We start from the raw sequence: 20,648 nt of genomic DNA, 5'->3' as shown, positions 1-20,648 counted from the left end.
AGCACAGTTGTCTGGTTTGGGTCAGGTTGGCCAGTATACATTTAAAGTTATATTGTAGTTTTGTTCAAAAAGACTTTTTTTTTTGTCAGGAGGAAGTTTGGGTTAAGGGACAGTATCTTTAAGAAGAACTAAAGGAGCCTCTGCTGTATTCATGGTTGGGTGTGTGGATATGTGTATATGATACCCATACATATTCCTAGGTATCTGATCATTGCACACACAATCCAAACTTATTGGTATTTTATCCATGTGCAAAGTTTCTCATGAAACTGATAAAGGACTTGGAAAAATTCATGAAGTGTTAACAAATTTTGAAACTGTGCTGCTTTTCAGGACCTTTTAATAGCTGGGAAGTTTTGGGCAGAATGCTTTGGGCATGTTTTTAGTTTTTTTTCAATATCTTCATGTGCATATTTGTAAGTTGCAGCCTTTCTTTCAGCCAACAGAAGCAGGACCTCTGTAACATGGGATTTCTTCAAGGAGGACAATGGTCTGGCTGGTGCAGCCAAATTTCAGTTCCAATGGTCAGACCTCAACTTTCTGGTTTCATGCTTCCTCTGCTAACATGCATTTGGATGTTTCCTTGCATGGCTTAATAGATATATAAATGTATAAAATCGTTTTTGATTTGAATCTAATAACAAAAAACGTCTCTTGCAATAGAAAGGAGACACAATCAGCTCTTATTTTCTTGAGGTAAGAGTACAATAAACAGAAGGAGACACTTAAGTAAAGTGTATTCTCACTACTCAAATCCCAAAAATCTCTTAAATAAATTCTTTTGGTTTATCAACATTCCTGTTCAGTTTAGTTTAATGGTCTTGACCTAAGAATAAAGACTAAGAAAAATCATGTTTCTTGGTCCTATATACAGTATAAGTTTTGAAATATTGTTGATGTTTATGAAATTATCAAGTTTTTATGTAGACTAGCTTTTTTATATAGACTAGGGGTTTTTTGTCGTTTTTTTTTTTTAAACCAAATTGTAGTTGAAGTCTTGGCAATGACAGAGTGGTTCCTTTGAGACATCTTAGCTTTTTGCTTCTTTAAGCTTATTAATTGTTTTCAATTTTGACGAATATTTAACTACTTCAGTTTTTCCTATTAGCGTTGACCTGCCAGTCATTTTAACTTATGGTGGATTTTAGGTACTTCAGGTGTCAAAATTTTAAGAATTAATGTGACTGTTTATAAATTCTATATATTCTATACAAATCAGAACTGATAGAATGTGTTTATTCCTCAGGACTTAGTACCAGTCTGGGGACACAGTGACTTGGTGTTCCAAGGAATACTTTAAATGCTTACTGAAACATGTCTAACAAACATTGTTAATGTAGTGTGTCATAAAGAATAGATGCTGGAATAAACTAGGAAACAGTGAGAGTGGAAAGCAGCTATTTCAGTTAGGAATTTAAGACCATATGAATTGCAGCAATTCATCTGGCCATTTGAAATAGCTGGTATTTCTGATCACTTCATGGTTCTGCTACTAAGTAAATAAATGGATATCATTAAACATATTAATTTTTAAAAGTCATGGTCACATAGTTTCTTCGTTACTAAATATTTCCAGAAAATGGCCCATTCTGATGTGATTATAAACTTGTCTGGTGTTCTCTTCAAGGACCACAGTTTTTCAAAATACTTTTAAGTTTTTTCATATTTAAAGGTAAATATGTACATAAGTGGAAGTTGTAAAACTTTAACTTAATCCTTGGAACTTAATGCTCACATAATAAAAACTAGGGGCTGGAAAGAAATGTTTGGGAAACTTGGCTTCCTAAAAATTGATGGGTAGCTACCTATTGTCTGTCTACTGTGTCTGTGACATGATATTCTTGTAAGTGCAGGATGCTCAAAATTTAGGTAACTTCTAGGTTAGGTTTGTATTTTATGTTTGGTTAGCCATCCTTGGGGTAAAGGCTGGTACAGATATTTGCTGGCAGGGTAGACCATGACATTTCTGAAAGGATCTCTTACAGGTCTGTTATACAGAATTCATTCCAGTTAGTGTGACTTACAATTTTACTATCATGGAAGAAGATAAAAATTACCTGAAGAAATCAATGTTAATGGACAACTTACAAGAAAGAAAAATGTGAACATCCATTGCCACATTTGCAGGATTGTTTCTCTAATAGTAAATACTGATGTTTTTAAGACTTTGAGGGTACAGGGGTTAGAAGTCAAGTTTTTGTTGATAAATCATTTGGTTTCTTGGACTGGAAAGGATGTTGGCAGATGCTGAGAAGTAAATGACAAGCAAGCAAACTGCAAAGCCCTGAATTTGTTCCAAGATACCTGCAAAAGATTCTGGCCTGTGAGGACAGGTTCCTCCTAATTGCTGGTGGAAGTCTACTCTTCCACTCTCTGCAAGAGTAGATAGTGTGTACAGTAAAAGCTGGCTATTTCCCCTTGGTAACAGCTCACAGTGGTGAGATGAGCTTTGCTGCCTAAATTTGCATACAAGTTCATTCTTGTTTCTGCTGAGATGACAAAAGAACCTCTCACTTTGCATGGGAGCGTGCATGGTCTTGTTCTTTGCTCCATCTTTTCTCTACTTTTACACTGAGATATTCTTTGCCTTCCTTTTGAATTTTGTTCCACTTTGTCATTCCAAAGCCTTCCATGTAATTTGTTTTGATGAACCTTTGTAATCCTTTGTCTGTCTTTGTGTACTGTTGGCCTTCTGGTTTTAGTATCTTCCTTATCCTTAGCCTTAAACATCCTGTATGTGTCAGTGTCACAACCATTAATTTAAGCTTGCAGCTTTTGAGGTCCAGTCACTGTATGTGTTCATCTTCACAGCCAGCCTCTGTTTCTGTCACTGTCCAATGCTCTGCTGTTTGCTTCATGTTCTTATACATATACTTGGTGAAACAAAACCATAGCTGGGCTAGGTGGTCATATTGTGCACCTGTCTCTTGTGTTGACTGTACATGACATGTGGGACTACATGGAGGAGAGGTCCTTGAACCCTTCACAAGCATTTCATGTTGGTTTTGTGTAAACCAGCACATAAAACTGGGTTGGTGAAGTTTTTCATCTGAATACTTTCAGAAAGACTATTTGCATGTCAGAACTGCTTATTCATTATCTCTTTCTGGGTGCTGGGCCAGTCAGAGAAGACTGCTGCAGAAACATTTTGGTTGCCTCAGTAGTGAGGTCTGTCATTCTAGGTTTGTTCATGATGTGGAGCTCTGAGTGTGTATGAGACAATTGGCAGTGCTTGGTGAGAGGCAGTAAAAATCACCTCCTCATTGAAGTGCTCAGAGGCTCCAGTTGTATGCATTCAAAAAAAGGATCTTGGCTGTATTTGTATTTGCTTCTGCAGCAGAAAAGACTTTTTAAAGCAGTAGCAGTTTTGCATTTTGGTCTATCCTTGGGAGAAGAACTGGAGTATCTGGCTGTAGGGCTAAAATGACTGTGGGGCAATAGCTTAGAAATATTTTGCTTCTCCTTTTCTGGCAGAAGCAGTTGCTTCTGTTCATGTGATTTCTTATTCTAAGTTTGAAGTTTGCTCATAACTAGCAATGGAAAACTCTGGCCTTAGTCTTCACAGTAGCATTTAAAAGAAGAAACAACCACCAGGTTTTCCCAGTGCAGTTAGAGTCAGAACTTCACATAGCATTTGGTACAACATAAAGCAGGAGTAGAATTCATCAGCAGCTCAAAGAACATTTGTCCTTCTGGTTTGTAGTCTGCTCTATCCCAGCTGGTCTTAGTTTTCTGCTCCTGAATCTCATGTTGATTTAAAATTCTGATTCACTTCTCTTTGGGGATGCCTTTGCTATTTGACAAATCTAGTGTCTGTAAAATAAGAGGAATGGGATTTAAGAGTAGTGGCTGGATACACATAATAGCTGTGGGGAGGGACTGTTCAAACTGCTGTCTAACATTAAAGTCTTAGAGGAAAAAGTGCTTCAGAACCCAGAAGAATCCCATCAGACATTTTTTGTTTGGGTTTGGGGTTTTTTTAATTGAAATTGAGGTAAGTCATGTTCTCATCTTTCAATTCTAGAATTCCTTGCTTATGAGTTTTATAGACATTGTAATAAATAAGTGGTGATTCAGTTTTTTTTTATTTCTTAGTTTTAGTAGGAAACTGCCACATTATCTGTGCATTTTGAATATGTAGTATCATCTGAGGAGATGTGGTTTTTAGTGTGTTTCTTTTTTCCTCCTCTTTCGATTTCTTGGGAACCTTAGTGCACATTTGAGTAATAGGAGATGAATATGAGTTGATGTTTAAGGGAGAAAACTTGGTAAATTTGCTGGAATTTTTTACAATAATTACTATTAAAAGAAAATTAATCTTTTTGTAAGCCAGGCATATATGCAGATACTTAAATCTTAATGTGCTATATGAATGGGATTGCTACATCCTTTATAATTTTTATAATCAGTTTAAGTCATAACACTCATCTTAATACATTCCCAGTGCTGTATCTGCTGATTCTTACTTTTTCAATTGATGTTGATTTTATTACCTTATTTGTTGTACAATTAAACAACCCTGGTTTGGAGTGTTTAAAAAAAAATTAATTTATTCATCTATTACAAAAAAGAAAATCTGGCACTTATTTGAAACTTACCTATATGGAACAATTTCAGCTGCAGCATTTGGAAGAAGGGGATTAAAATATGCCTGGAGACCAGTGCAGCTGGCAAAAGATTGAAGGAAGTTACTTGCACTTTCTTCATTTGCCTCTCTAGTCAGAGCAATGATAAAGTAGCATGAAGAATTATTGAATTGGCTGTACTTAGTGCAGGGCTTTGAAGTGCTAATATGGATGCTTAAAAGTTTCTGGAACGTATCAAGACATGTAAATATTTCATTGCCTTTACAATAGTGTCTTAACTGTTATGTAGCTCAGATAGCTTGCATTTCTTTTCATCTCTTTTCAGAGAGTAAAAGGGAGAGATATATAATTTTCACCTCCCTTCTTAATGTGTTAAGAATTTCAAAGAAAAAAGCCCATTGCCAACTCAGATGAGTCTCTGCAAAGTCAGACTTGTGCCTGGTGATAATTTGCTTTCTACTATGTGGAGATTCAGTTATGTTTAGAAAATGGAAAGTGTTTTTCTTGCTGTTCCAGTACCCTGACCCAATTTTGGATGAAATGTGACCAAACCTGTAAAATGTAGTGTTCTTTTGTACCACGCTATCAAAATCCAAAGCGTTTGATAATTTTCTCATCAGTCATTGAGTGATAATTTATGGAATTATTTATGTATTTAATGTATGTACCTATTCAGCTGATGCAGCACATTATATTATTTTGTCACATTGCTTGACTGAAGCTAATACTATTCCAGTACTTTCATGCAGCAGTCTTAAAATTGCGATCTTAATGACAGCTGATGGAGGACTGTAAGAACACATTAGGTAATCAATACCTCCATCTAGAGATAATCAGACTGAAGAACTTGTTTCATTTTTACCTTTAGATTATGCTGCGATAATTGTTTTATCTCAGCTTCTGAAGAACAATAAAGGAGTCTTGTCAGGCTTTTTTCTTTATTTCCTGTTCTAGATGAAAAGTGTTCTGACTAGCAGATTCTAAGACTTGGTTAAATGCAAGTTAAGTTTCATTTTAGCAGCACTGAAACCTGGAATAGTGCTGGATAAAATCTGATTAGATAAGGATAACTGGAAGATCAGGGAGGTTTTTAAAACTCTCCTAAGACAAATAAAAACATAATATTTATTTATAGAAATAATGTCATGTCTAACATAGTTTTAAAAGAAGAATGGAGGTCAAATACTCCATTATTTGTCCAGCTGTGGCAGTATGGTCTGCAGCAGAGAATCTGGAGGAGGGGGACCAAACTGGGTTCCTGTTTTCTGTGATGTGGGTGCTGTTCAGGTATGTTCAGCCTGCTGGCTCACAGGGTAGCCACAGTTAGTTGCTGTTGGTCAGGAGGCAGTGGGGCAGTCATTATTGTAGTACCAGTGTTCCAGGACTTAGAAAAGCAGTTTTCGGCTGCTTAAATGGCAAAAGGATTATAAATGCTTAAACCTGCTGAAATAGGAAATCAAGATTGTGTTGTTTAAGAGGGAAAGTGCAGCTTGGATTTGCAAAGGTAAGGATGTGGGGAAAAGGAAAAGTAATAAGAAAATTACTTCTCTTGAGGATGTGTCAACCACAGTATGTAACACTTGTGGTGATTTGAGAGCTCTGACAGGCAAAGCCTGCACTGCATGGAGCTGCACAGTTCCATGATCATTTCAAGGAAGACTCAAGCTCCAAGAGCAAGGTGCAAGGAAAACAGTTCTATGTCAGCTCTTCTCTTCCACAATAAATAATACTGATGAAATTGGAGTAAAGTGGTCTCTAAGGCACCAGGACTTGCTGGAAAACTTGTTTCTATGCATTAGAAATTTTTGTTGTAAACTAAAGTTGACTGGATTTTCAGTAGATTAGAACTGAGCAAGCTACTACTTGGTGAGGCATTTATAAAATACTTTTGAAAGCTGTATAAATACAATTTTATCATGTATTTTGAATCATGAAAAGCTCCATTTCTGTACTCGTCCCCTAAAACTACCTAGGACAGAAATGTGTGCTTATATATTGAATAAAAATGGAGGTATTTTGTAAGATTTCTAACTAGTTTAGGACATCTGGGCTCTGGTAGTGTGTAACATTTGCTTTTACAAAGTAGAACACCTGGAAATATGATACCTTTCTGGGGAAAAAAGAAAAAGAATGGTGTGGCTTTTTGGTGTCTTGTTTTTTCCCTGTTCTCTTTTTTTATTATACTTCTCCCCCTCTCTCTTTCTGCACAGGGTGGGTATTCTGCTCCCTCCTTCTCTCCCTGGCAGGGCTCATTCCAGGGCATCCCTCGGAGTGTTCCACCGCACCGCAGACAGAGTGAGTCTGTCCCTCTCACTCATCTCCCTCACCGTGTTCCAGTAGCAGCTTCCCCTTTGCACGCACCGTTCATCTCGTAGTCTCCTCCTCTCTCAGGCAGATCTCCAGGCATACACCATAGTCTGTGCCTAACAAAGCGCTTCCTCCGGCCAGCCTACCAGCAGCTGCCACTCTAGCTTTGTAACAGTCATTAAACGCCAATAGACCTCAGCAGTTCTTCAGGCAAACCCGAGTAGGCCCTTGTTTCCAGTCCTGTCTTAACATCGGTCGTGCTTGCTGCATTTCCCTGTTTTCCATGGCTGTGATGCACTCTCCTGTCCGTGTGTGTGTGTTCTGTTTGCTCACGCGCGTTTGCGCGCGCGTTCACGTCAACGCGTCGTGGTTGTGCAGAAAAGTGTTGCTGGGAAAGTGTCACTTGCATTGTCTCTCACAAAAAGTTTTAACTTTTCAGAATGGCTTCCCTCAAACTAATTATTTTACCCTCCCATCTCTCGGTATTTGTTGTAAAAAGGCTTCTCTTACGTTGAAGTGGCCGTTGCACAACTTGCATGATTTATTAACGTTCCTTATGTGCTAGCTACAATGTGGGCTGATATGAGATGCATTTGTTCACTTGGCTTGGATCTGCAAAACAAAAGACAATTGCTGATTTTAAAACTGTGTGCTTACGTAGACATAGAGAAATGGTAAGTCTTATTTTGTGCTTTGATATTGCATTTTGAACAGATAAGTGTTTGAAGAAATATAACTACTTCATAACGCTAAAGTTATATTTTTTAAATGTACTGTAATTTGCAAATTACAGTGTTTGCCTAGTAAAGCTCAAGAGTGTATTTGACAAGAAATAAAGGCAAAGTAAAATTATGGAAAGAAAGTAAGATTTCCAGAGCCAATGCAGATCTGAAGAGTAAGCTGCACCTTGGAGAACTAAACTTACATATATTTCACACTGCAATAATCTTTACTTAGATAAATCACCAGGAAAAAAATCTAATATTCTGTAAACTGTGCTTCAAATACTCTCTTGATGCTTCTGTGACAATGTTCATGTAAACAACTCATCAGGAATGCACAGCCTGTTTCATGGGCTTTTCTCTGTGCAATAAGGGATGTGCTTCATTTTTCTGTGGTGTTTGATGTGGGACTCTGTGTGTGTAATGAACATAGAACCCCAAAATCTGATGATTGTGCCTTCTGTTGCTGAGTGGAGGGGCCAGCAGTAGCACAGCCTGAGTGATTCACTGTCCTATCAACAGAGACTGACTTCAAGGAGATCAGTTTTTTACCTGAGGATCATATAAATGTTACGGTTTTGGGAGCTGGAGACTGACTGGAAAGTCAGAATGGGAGGATGGTGTCCCAGCTGCCCTGTGAGCCTCTGCTATCACATCATTCACAGTGGCTGCTTAGCTGAAGAAGAAAACTTTGCTTGCTAATCTTGCTGGTTTTCTGAGCCTCCACCTCATCCCTCACTAACAAGGGTGGTCTCTTATTTGAGGTTCTGTAGTAAACTTTTATTACTAAAGCAGGTTGGAATTTTTAGTATGCATCTTATATATTGAATTCAATGAATTCCTAGTAAAGGAAGCTAAGTAAATGAAAATGGGCTTTTTACTAGTTAACCAAATAACTAATGTTTTGTTAGGAAAGTAAGTTTCCACTAGTGGAGGGTTCTTAGCTTTTTTCTTAAAGCCTTAGGTTTACTCCATAGAGCAACACCAGGAATAAAAATAGGGTATAAATTAGGAGGTTCCTGAGACATTTTAATGAAATTCTTGAAAAGTTAATGATTTATCCCTGTGTTAACGGTTCTGTAAAGTAAAACATTACTGGAACAGTCACTAATTCTTTCCTTCTTTCCCATTTGGTTCAGTGGTTTCAGTGGTCAGTTTTTGCAGCTGATATGAAAGGCCAAATATGGGGGTTTAGGTCAAATGCTGAGCTGAGCATCACCACTGAGTGTAGGACAGCCTGAAACACCAATGTCAGTGTGCTTTTGCACTAATACAGAGAAGATGATGGAAACATGAAGTGTAGTCTCAGGTTTTGTCTGGTTGTGTTTTCAGTATAGACTTGGAAGTCAAGCACTTCTTTCTTAACTTCTGGATCCTGAACCTAAAATATCTCTCCATGTGAATTCTGAAGGTTTCTTCACTGTGCTGTTGATAGCTGATGGATACATAGATCATTTACAGGCACTGTAGATTATGAGGGTGTAAATCTGTAAACTGTTCATATTACAGTGTGTAAACAACTAAAAATAATTTCCCTCCTGCAGTACAGGACAGGAAATATATCCCTGCTAGGAAATAATATTACACTAGTGTAGGTTTATGGCTCTCTCTAAACACCAGTCACAATGTCAGCACACCTGCTGCTGAACTTGCCTTAGCATATCACTGCACTGTAGCACACTTCAGCATTGGATGTATGTTTTTCACTTTAATGACAATTAATTTTTAATACTTCCACATTTATTAATTTCATGTTTTTTCACCAGCCTTGGAAACAATTCAGCAGCTTGCATTTCATAAACGCTTTGATAGCAGTACATTAATTCTTTCATTTTAGGAAAAAAATCCAAATAATTTTGTTCCTGTAATTCCCATGTGTCTTGAACTAAACTCCTATGTAAGGGTCATTTATTTTTCTTTTGATCACGGGATATATTTTGATGACATCTCAAACTTTGTTCAATACAGTTAAACCCTTTATATTTGTGTTCTGGAAATGAACCAATTCTGTAGCTCTAGAAGTAGATTTAGAGAACGCATTGGTAAGGAAGCAATCATGAGTTTATGTTGTAATACAAGAATATTACACCACCTTCTCTAGGCCCCTCACCCCAAGTGCTTCTCCACACAGAAATGCTGATCAAAACCACTTTGTTATTCAAGCATTGCAGTTGTTGCTTCTCCATTTACTGTGCACATCCTGGAAGAAGTATTTAGACTTTTTGCATGTAAGTATTACAGGTAGAGATAATCTAAACAATGCTAGCAGGTGACACACAGCTTGTTATCACCAGGAAGAAAGCTGCTCTATGCCCAGTGACTATAAATCAGATCCAGGCTTGTGTGGTTTTTCATACATTTTCTTTTAAACAAAGGCATGTTGCTGAAATGTTTCCAAAGCTTTTTGGACTGCTACAGCTTTGTAGGGTGTACAAAGTTTAGTGTTAGCAGAAACAAGTTGCTCCAGAGCATTAGCTGAGAAGTTCTGTGACAAATTACTAAAAACATCCTGGAATCATTACATTACTGCCTTTTTATGTAATTATTTTTGCTCCAAGAGTGTTCAGCTATATGAAGAAGAGTTTTTTAGGAAAAATGCCTTTCCTTCCAACTTCAGTACTTGCAGAGTCAACTACAAGAGAAAGGAGTCTTGTACTAAACTAAGTTTATGTTTGCAAAAAACCCCTTGATTTTGTATATGGTCATATTTATCTGCTTGCTGCACATATATCCATATTTGTGGATGAAATACCTGCCTTGATGTAGTTATGCATTACTCAAAGTAATTTTTCTTTGAAAAAATAAAATTTTCCAATTTGGGGTTTCTGTACAGACTATGTAGAAAGAATAACAATGCTTTGCCACATTACCAGTTATTTTACTAGCCTCATGGCTGTGCTGAATGATGCTTAAAAATAGTTGTTTTGTGTCATTATTTGAGGTCATTCTCCATACTGCAGAATCCTGTATTTAATGCTGAAATATGGATAAAAACCAGCTAGATCAAAGAGAAAGAAAAAAAAAGAAGTTCAAAAAGAAGGTATTAGCAAATGCTACAGATTTAAGGTGTGAAATGTTGATGTTTTCCAGAGGTGGAAAATGAGAGCTCTCTGGTGCAGCGTTTCAGCAGGGCCTTGTCTGCACAGGCCATGGTTTGAAATGACAGCTTATCCTGTCCAAGGCAGTGAGAGAAGGGATGGCAGAACTGATGAGGAAATGAAAGAATTATGTAGCAGAGTTTGTGATCCTTCCCTTGTACCCCTTTCCAAAAAGAACCTGTGGTAGTTGTCTCTTCCAACTTGTGAGTGAGATGCTAGGAAGACTGAGTTATGAAAAATGAGGTCAATATAATCCAAGGATGGAATGCTGTGAATTTAATGACCTTGCTGTTCAGGGTTAGATATTGAACATGCATATACATGGATGCAAAGATTTTTCTTTTATACAGTTTTAATAATACACACAAATTCTAGTTGCAGTATTTGGAGTATGAGAGATTAACTGCTATAAACCTTGAAGTTGTAAGACAAAGGTATTCTATGCAGGTCTTGCTGTAAATGCTTTTGTACTGCATTACTTAAATACTGTTGCTTCCTTTGTTTCTTAAAGGAGGATTAAAAACCAATGGGGGACACGGTAATTGCAATTGAAATGGTGAAAAGTTGGAGTTTGTCATGGCAATTGCTCATTGTTCTGTCTTGGTCCTCTGACATCATTGTCCTTGTCTTTTTCTTGTCTCTGCTTTCCATTATGCCATTGGCAAGGAGTTGAGAAGTTAGTCCATTACTTCTGTGATAAAGCGTGGTACAGTACAACTTCAGATTTATTCCCATCTCCCCCTCACGCATTTTCACCGTTGGGTTTTTTCTTTGCCCTGTGCATGATGCATGTCTGTGGGAGATGTGCATGCAGTTCTCAGATTTTCCATTGCATCGCTTCCCTCCTTCCTCAAGACACTGCAGGGAGAAAATTATTTCATTCTACAGAGTTATTGTAAAGGGAATAGGGACGGGGATCAAGAAAACCAAAACAAAACTGAAGGGAATTTTCAGCTACTGAATGAATGTCACGGTCATGACCACATTTTTAGCTTCTTTAACAGTCCATTTGACTTCTTTAACAGTACAACGTGATGTTTCAGTTTTCCAGCACAAAGCTAATACAACCTCAGTAGTTTGATAACTGTACAATAGTGGTAATCCTTGCTGTGGATGACATCTTTCTCTGGATGATGTAACAGCCAGTTGTACTGGAGAAAAATAATAGAAAAATCTCTTAGCCTAATGAAGTAGGGAGTGAATTGAGTAATTTTGGTTAGTACATCAATATTTGGAAGACTTGCCAGTTCAGAAAAATCATTTCCTTTGTGCAGAAAGGAGCACGTGCACAAAGCACTTTGTCAAGTGTACTTCCAGTTTGAGAAGGAGTAAGTGTCTTCAGTTCCATTGTACTTGAAATGTTTGAGTCTAACTTTTCATTTTAGGAGCATCCCAAAGGAGTGCAGGTGTTTGTCTGCCTGCACATTTTCTTCATGGGACATAAATAGAAGTCTGGATAGCATAGCAGTCAATTCCAAATCATGGTGTGTCCCACCCCAGAAATATTACCAGAAGTGCACTCAAAACAATGCAGATGAAACCCTATTTTAGGACTTGTGTGAAATAAAATACTGTGCCTGGAAGGCAGAATGCTTTTTTATCTATTTCTCCTCCTTCATGTGATGGAATTCACCAAGTACTTCAGTTCTTCAGCTGGCTTATTGTTTTTACCAATAACAGGGTCAGAATTTCAAAGACTTTCTTTGTAAAAGGAGAACTTGTATTTAGTACAAAGATATGAGCTGTGGGTGACAATGTCAGTGTTGGATACCTTGTGAAATGTTACATGCGTATTTTGCAAGTGGCATTTTGCTGCTTTTAGTGTCAGTTTGAATGTTAATGCATGTAGATCTTTGATGATATTAAAATCTGTCATTGTGGTAATTGGACAGATCTTGAGTAGAAATACACAATTACAAAGCAGTACAGTATTTAAAACAACAGGGCAAAGATGATTCCAGAGCTTTAGTGTCCTCATAATTCTGAGCATGTAGCCATTTTCTATCTTAGTATCACCAACTTTCAGGCTAATAAGCTGCTTAGACCTTTTAAGGTTATGAAGGATAATGAGGAAAACATGTATTTTGGCTATTTTTATATGTAAAATGCAAAATTGCCTGAAGGGAAGAGCTCAAATACTACCTAGCCTTTGTCAGAAGCATTCAAAATAGCATTATTGAAACCTTGATGGCTTTGTTGTACTTCAGATGCGTTTGTGTTTAACTTTACTTTCCATACAAATTTAGCTTCTTCTGCAATTTACCAATTTTTGAATTTTGCTAATTAGTATTGCTAGAATTATTTGATATTAAGTCAGATTTTTTATTGATTATATTTGATATTTACCTGTGTTTTTGAAGAGTAGCATTTAAAAACCCTTTCTAGCTCCTAGAGGGAGAAAAGTGTTCTGATAATTATTTTTTCCACATTTGACACAATCCTGTGGGCTATAAATGTTTTAATTTTTTTTACTTCAAGTAGGATTAGAAAATAGGATTTATTTGTTGTAGTATTTGCATGGGAATTGGGTACATACTGCTTTGGTTTCTGCATTCATTAGCAGTTTTGGTTTTGCAGGTGAGATCTCAAACCAGTAAATCATTTTGGGTAACATCTGGCTGTCAGCTCCTAGACTGGAAGGATAATAACATCTGTAATAAACACTGGAAAATGGAAAAAATATCTGGAGGGCTAATTTTATTTAAGCTGTAATTCTCTCAGTGTATGCAATTTCTCCTTGTGTTTAGCATTTCCTTCCTGTAGGATTGTATGGTTAAGAAGGATTTACAAAGTTAAGCTAGTTTTGGGTAACAAGGAATAATGGTTTTGTACTCATTTGACACAATTTTGGAGGCTTTTTTGCCTTTTTTTTAATCTTTTCCCTCTTTCCAAAACAATCATGTTCTGACTGCTCAGGATATTTGCCTTACATGTCTGTCAGTGACAGTGGATGTCACTGGTCCAGATTTTGCCTTCCTTATGAGATAACTATTCTATTCTAAAGGGAAAAACTGCCCGTAAATAAAAAAATAGACTGAGAAACCTTGATTTTCCTCTCATTAACCTTTAATTTTTTTTTCTTGGTGAAGGATTTTGAGGATTCTGTTTTCAGTAGTAATCCTGCCAGGGAAAAGATGAAAAGCCTAAAGAGTCCTGAGATGGGCTGTGGCCCTAAATGTGTAACAGGAATCTGGCATACATAGCAATCATTGCATTCTTCCTGCTGATTCAAAGAAGAGTTAAAAAGACCAGACAAATAATGGGTTTTCTCTTTAGAACTTGTGAATAATTCAGGAGAGTGACTAAAATGACACTTTTAGTCAAATCTCCGAAACACAAACATTGCTTCTTTTTTATTTACTCAATTTCACTAGTAAACAGAATAAGCCTGTTTACTGTGTACATGCAACCTGTCAGCTGGTAAGAATCCAGGTAGTTGAGTGATGGCTAGTTGGCAGGAGTTCAGTTCCCCTCCTTTGTAAAGAAAATGAGAAAAATAATCCAAACCTGCTAAAACTGTAGTTTAGGTTTTAGTAGATTTTGGGTCTTGCCACAAATTGCAGAATTTTTAGTAATGCTTCCAAGATCTGTATCCAAGTTGCAGGTCTAGGATGTATTGTGAAAGTGGTACACCATTAATCTTTTAAGTCTCTTTACAGGGCAGAGCAAAGAGAATAGAAATTAACCGGAAGAGGTACTGGCAATTCTCTTGTCTGATGCGTGTCTGATTAGATTGTATCTTCTGATAAAATGTAAAATCTTCTACAGTTCTCTTTATCCCATGGCTATCGGTGTGGTAGAGTGTGCTCTCTACTTTCACATGAACTCTGCTTCTTTATCAGCCCATTTAAAATCAGTTCAAGATAAAACAGTTACCGAAGCTTAGCCACTAGCCTGATAAGCACTTACTTCCACCAGACTTTCTGGCCTTGGTAAGGCAAGGAAATGGTCTGTAAGTCCCTGTGGTCCATCCAACTCCTTTCCTGCCTGTGCAGTAAAAGGGTTGGTGTAGTTGAGGTCAATAAGCAGTGAGCAGTAATTGAAGCTGGACATAGCTGTTGTGTTGGGTTAAGCACTTGGTTAGAGCTGATCTGCACCGATGTTGATTCTCGCGCTGTCCTGCAGATTTGGGTGAAACCATCAATCAACCATGCCTTCTTCATCTTTCCTTTTTAAGCCGGTCGGTTTCCTTTTTGTCTTTATGTTGTTGTTTATTTCAGTGCTGGTATATTTTTTTCCACTTCAGTTATGAGTTCCATTTGTGTGCGTCCCATGACTCATCCTGTTTTGCCGAAGTCAAAGTTTTGATTTAAAAACCCAGATATACAAGCCCTTATCAAGCATCCAGTCAGCTCACGTTGGATTCTGAGTGTACCTGGTGTCTTCTGTGCCTAATACATTCTTGTATTATTTTCTCTTTAACAGCCTCAAGTACTACAGCCTTCCAGCAGCCTTCCCAATTCCACAGACCTCGCCCAGGGAAAACTAATAAAAACTCCACATATCGAGGCCCACAGTGAATATCCTAAACCAGATCTGCATGACAATAGAAATCATCAGAATCGAAATGCTGCAAATGTCTCTCTCCCAAATAGCCTGAATGACGTAAACTCATCAACAAGTGTACAGTTAAACACAAAAGATGAAAATGCATCATATTTGGACAATTTGAAAAACAAAAACACTGAAGACCCTGGAGAGGTGGCTAGTAATAAGAAAGGTACATTACCACCTCGTTCCCACTATCAGACCTCTACACGAGCTGATGCTCCAGAGGTGCAGACTGGATTACCTGTGAAAGTTCAACCCTCATTCACAAACCAGGCTTCCCAGCCAAAGACTTTGAGAATCGTGAAGCCCCCAACTGCTTTAGTGCCTCCTACCGTGGCCATTCCCGTACGATCTGCAGATCACTCTGCTGCTTCCAAGGAACGTGAGCTTCTACCACTGAGGAGTTCGACTCAGCCACAGCCAACATCTGGGCAGGATAACCTGAAGGGTAAACAGAGTCAGAAGGTGTCTAAACTTCGCCCACCAAGTACATCGTTCGTCAAATCCAAGCAAGTGAGCAGCCAGAAATCCACACCAGTACCTCCAGAGCCTCAGAACACCTCCCTAAAGTCCAACATCCCAAGGCCACCAGTCCAGAGGAAGGAGGGCGTGCAGACGCACTCCGCTGGTGCGCATTCCGGGGACAGCGTGCCCTCCGCTCGGCAGTCCCGCCTCCCGAAACCAAAGACACACTGAGGCCGTCCCAACCTCACCCGCTGCCACGCCGTGTCCCACTTCCCCTCTTGTGACTGCCTTGGAGCCTGCTGTACCTGCAGCCTGCAAATCCTGTCACTGTTCCAAACTGCATCTTCTTTAGGGTTTGCATTCTCCATCCTGCCGTGTTCTGAGGCTGATGTTACGAGCTGTGCAGTTTCTCTTGAGCGCTTTATTTTATCGTTGGTCTGTAATAAAGATAGTATTGCAATCTTTGTAGTTAAGCAAATACTGAAGTCTGTGATGACCACAAATGCCAGAATGCTGCACTATTTATTTCAGGATGGCAGAAATTATTTCTTACCTCTGTTTGAGTTATTAGACAATGAAATTGCTGTTCTGTTGAACTTCTTGGTTCTGAGTACTCGTTAGGTCAGAGTGGTAGAAAATTAGACTGACTAGCAGATGTTTTATTGGCCATAATTCTGACTCTGTATTCCAGAGGCCTATGCAAAAATCCTTGTATTTATCATTCTCTCAAGACTGACATATTTAATGTTATTTAATCTCATGGGTTGGGTGGGTTGTGTTGTTTTGTTTTGCTGTTATCTGAAGTAGCTCTGTTCTTTATTTATCCCGTTTTCACTGTTCACAGACGTTAGGCAGATTTCACAGGGTGAAATGAATCTTCTTGCTTAAACATCCTCATTTGGTAAATGATTGTGGTATGTTTTTATTGTGTTGAATAGACACATTACTGGGTAGATTCTTGAAATGCAGTGCTAAGGATGTTTGTCCAAACCTTCCAATGCAGGCTCTTAGGAATTGGTAAGTAGGGAGCCTCTGGGAATAAGGGGTCCAGAACACCTATGATGAGGTTGCACAACATGCATTTTAATTAATATTTTAAACTTTTATTGTTCTGCTTGTATTTATTGATTTCTGCTTAATATTGAAAGGCTCTGAAGTACCTGACTTGAAATTTTGCACAAACTTTGCCATATGTGTAAGAATTTGAAACTATTTTACAGAATAAAACTTATATTAAAAATGCAACTATTTTTTAAAAAGGAAAAAAATTAATCCCTCTTATTTGCTTTGAGCAATCCTGTTATGTCCTAATCCAGAGCTGGTACTCTTAAGAGTTTTTCAAAAATGTGTTATTTTGGGTTTTTTGTTTTTTTCCTTTTTTTTTTTTTTTGTGATTTCTGAAGAAGTGCATAACTGGTAAGGAGCTTCTTGGGGAAACTAAGCAGAAAAAAAATCTACATTTTTGTGCTCTCTAGGAGAAGTATTCTTTCTGAAAGTAGTCTTGGTGCACTCTGGGACCATGACATGAATGATGCCAGTTACATGTGTGCGTATCCAGTGAAGCTTTCCAGAAATTCATTGTTATGTCCCATCTCCAATTCTTCCCATCTTTACCATGACTCTCTTGGATGTTACTGGTTTTTGGTTTTTTTTCCTGTTCTCAAGTTGGTTTTAAAATCAGCAGCAGAAGGCTGCTGCAACAATTTGGCCCAAAATCTGTTCCTGAAGAGCACATAATGTCAGTAAAATGCAACACAGTGTTAGTTTGTTCTAGGCTCTGGCTGTAGGACATTGACATATTACAGTATTTTCTTTGAGAGAATTAAAGTGAGTAGATGTAGACATTTCATAAATGAAATCAATATTCAGCTTCTATAATATAAGCCCTTTAACTCGGGGTATCCTGGTGGATACCTCAGTTGGGTGAAGGAAAAAAGAGTCATCTCACCTGAGTTTTCAGTACATCACTGATATTCAAGAATTATTTTGCATTTCTTACACTGTAATTTTATTTAACTGAAGATAGAGCGGAAAAATGAAAAGTTTGGGGAGGGAAATAGGTAGGGGGAGATTCTTTTTCTGAGCAACTTAGATCAGTCTGAAATAAAGGACCTGCAGGACCTTCTGTGAACTGAGGTGATGACAATGTAAGCAAGACATAGCAAGACAAATACTGTTGTTATAGTTGGTATAGGATCAGAAACCACAACTTGAGATTGCAGTAACAATTATGCTCTGGTAATAATTTATTTCCACAAAAAGCATTGAATTAGTGGTATTTAGTGTACGTATTTACTTTCAATAAGAAAATAAAACTCACTTTTTATATTCCCCAAAACTAGCTCCTGGCAGCTAACTGTGTTTCTCAGGAGTTTAAAGACTGCTGAGGCAATGATCAGATTCCTGGTTCATTTTCTGGTCCATATAGATTTCTATGGAAGGTGTGTTTTTTAAGTTTACTTTCCTTGAAGAGAAGCTGATTTTATTGTTAGTTGTATATGGTTTTGTGTAAAAATACAGTTTTCACTTAATGTTATTGACAGAAATTCATCATCTTCTGCTTCGTATTCTGGAGGTATCGCCAGCCTGATTTAGTCATGGTTCAATGTTTATGTTTACATTTAAAAGTATAGATATCTATACCTTTATTCATATCTGCGCCTTTACTGAAAATTAAGGAGATAATCAAAGCAAATTAAGCAAAGAATATCAAGATGATCAAGGTTTTCATTAAATAGACAGTTCCTAATTTTTCTTTCCAGAAGAAGATCTTATATTTATATGGGCATGTATATATGTATTAAAGGAACATTAGTAGATTATAGTCCTTTTTTATAGCATTTCCCCATTTTGTTCTGACAGGTTAGTGAGACACTGAGCTGGAGCCAGCAGGATTTGATCATGGATGAGGCAGATGCTAGCCTGGCTTGTGTTTGTGTTCAGCTGCTAACCTGGCATCCCTCTAGGACAGCTGCATGTTTGGGCTCTTCAGACTTTACCAGGGAAGGCTCTGTTGCACGTATAGTAAGTCCAGAGTATGGCAAAGCCTGTCATGAGATGGGCAGCTGGGAGAGAAGTGGTGAAGTGAGGCTTGAAGCTTCACCTCAGTGAAAGATGGGGTTTGGGGAGTGATGGATGAGAGGGCACTGAGAGAGTGCTTGTCAAATGGGATTAAGTGAGTATTTTCAGGTGTCATATCTACCTTATGGAAGGTGCAGATATATCATCAGTACTGGTGCAGATTATCCAAAATGTGTACATTTAAGTATTTGATATCTTCAGGGTTTTTTTTTTTAGATTTATAAAACTGATTTATTGCCATTTTTTTTTGTTTTGATTTCTCATTCTTTTGTGCAATATTCACAAAAGTATTAAACTACTGTTCAGTATGTGTGTACAGAGGCAATTAGCATTTTAACAAGTGAATAAACACAAAAGAAAAGAACAGAATTGCACTTTAAATGAGCTTTATTGCTTGGAGTTGTGCCTAAAATAATCTAGATGCCTCCTGCTGTGTGTGGCTTTTGTTTGAAACAAATTTCCCCGGTAGTGTTGCTGTTTCCAAGGTATTTTCACATCACTTTCACAGGATCGATATGCACTCTAGCATGTTTAAAAGCATTCATGTAGTGTACCGAGTTTTTGTTGTGCAATGACTTTAATTCAACCGTGGAATTCTAACACTGATGAAACAGCCAGATCATTATTACCCTCCCCTTCCCTGAAGCTAGCACTTCCTACTGCCAGTCAAAGCCAGTGGCAAAATTTCCCTAGGACTAGCCTAGCTCTTAAAGAATAATGGTCCCAGAATATGGTTGTGAGAAAACAAGTGCAATATTATCTCTCCAACTTTCTCGAAATAGTTACCAAGGCCCTGAAAATCCAAAACGACACAATTTTGATACAGTTTGGAAAAAAAAACCAAGGGGTTCCTCAACTTTCCATTTTACAGCAGTGAGAGTAGGCATAGCAACCAGACTGCATTATAGGTCAGTACAGTTCATTTCAGCCTTGATCTACATGCTGATTTGTTGTAGCGATGCCTGAAAACTGAATACCATTTGCGTGATTTCCTTTGTTTGCATGTCACAGCCATATGCACATTCTAAAGTCTCATACTGGGGTAGGTTGCATGTTGGGGGGGGGAAGTATTTCTGGTTTTGCACAGCACGTAATCCTCTTAATATGGACATTTTCTTGCTGTACAAATGGAAATCAGTTCTTGAATTGGGCTTCTGTAGCTGTTCCTTATCTTGTTACAGAGGCTTTTTCTGAGCAGAGTGGATTTAATGTGACCCTGGTGGTAGGGCTCAGTGTAGTCATCTTACAACTGTGCTTTCAAGGAAATTCAGTCACTGTTATGGTAAAGCTGCTCACTGCCTACTGATTGTAAAAGCACCACCATAAAACCAACATAATTCCCGTGTAGCAAAATCTTCAATTCAATACTAGCTAAAACAAGAGGTACCCTTACTATCTGCTTTGTTGTTTTTGGTTTTTTAAACCCAGGCCAGAGTAAATACTGTATATTGGAATTTGCTTGTAAAGTTGATTAAAAAACCTGTATGTAAAAATTCTTTCCTCAATGTTGCTCTAGTGAATAAAAATAAAAGTCATAATTCTAATAAGTATCTCTTTCTCTTGGCTATTCATGTCTATGTTTTTTAAAGTCATTGTGCAAAATGCAGACAGAACTGTAGGCAGAAAATCTGGGGGGACAGGGAGATTAGGCTTACACTTACAATGGATTTTTTTCTTGGAATTGTCTTTCTCCAACAGAAATCACAGGCTTTTAGCATGAGACTGTTATTAAAAGGAGAAAGAAAAGGAGGGGAAAAAGTCTTAGAAGAGCTAAACATTTTAATGTGTTGATTGCAGATGAACATGGACTGACATGGTTATTCTTAAAGGTATGTTCT

General features: G+C 37.8%; 1 protein-coding gene across 7 annotated transcripts in view; it reads left to right on the top strand.

Annotated features, from left to right (window-relative positions):
• The window catches only part of CCSER2 (coiled-coil serine rich protein 2), a 61,571-nt gene extending 41,211 nt beyond the window's left edge, over window positions 1-20,360 (top strand). For 3 of the 7 annotated variants that reach the window (XM_054637185.2, XM_077183340.1, XM_077183341.1), the window contains one exon: window positions 15,139-20,360. In XM_054637185.2, the coding sequence (XP_054493160.2) occupies window positions 15,139-15,960 (822 nt within the window). In that variant the 3' untranslated portion in view covers window positions 15,961-20,360. Of the gene's footprint in view, window positions 1-6,796; window positions 6,882-11,379; window positions 11,420-15,138 lie in introns of all 7 variants that reach the window. The other 4 variants (XM_077183344.1, XM_077183342.1, XM_077183345.1 and 1 more) reach the window with 2 other exon arrangements.
• Window positions 20,361-20,648: the final 288 nt, after the last annotated feature.

This window comes from Agelaius phoeniceus, chromosome 9 (assembly GCF_051311805.1).
Source record: "Agelaius phoeniceus isolate bAgePho1 chromosome 9, bAgePho1.hap1, whole genome shotgun sequence".
Lineage (NCBI taxonomy): Eukaryota > Metazoa > Chordata > Aves > Passeriformes > Icteridae > Agelaius > Agelaius phoeniceus.
Note: the sequence above shows the minus strand (reverse complement) of the source record. Positions and strands in the feature narration are given on the sequence as shown.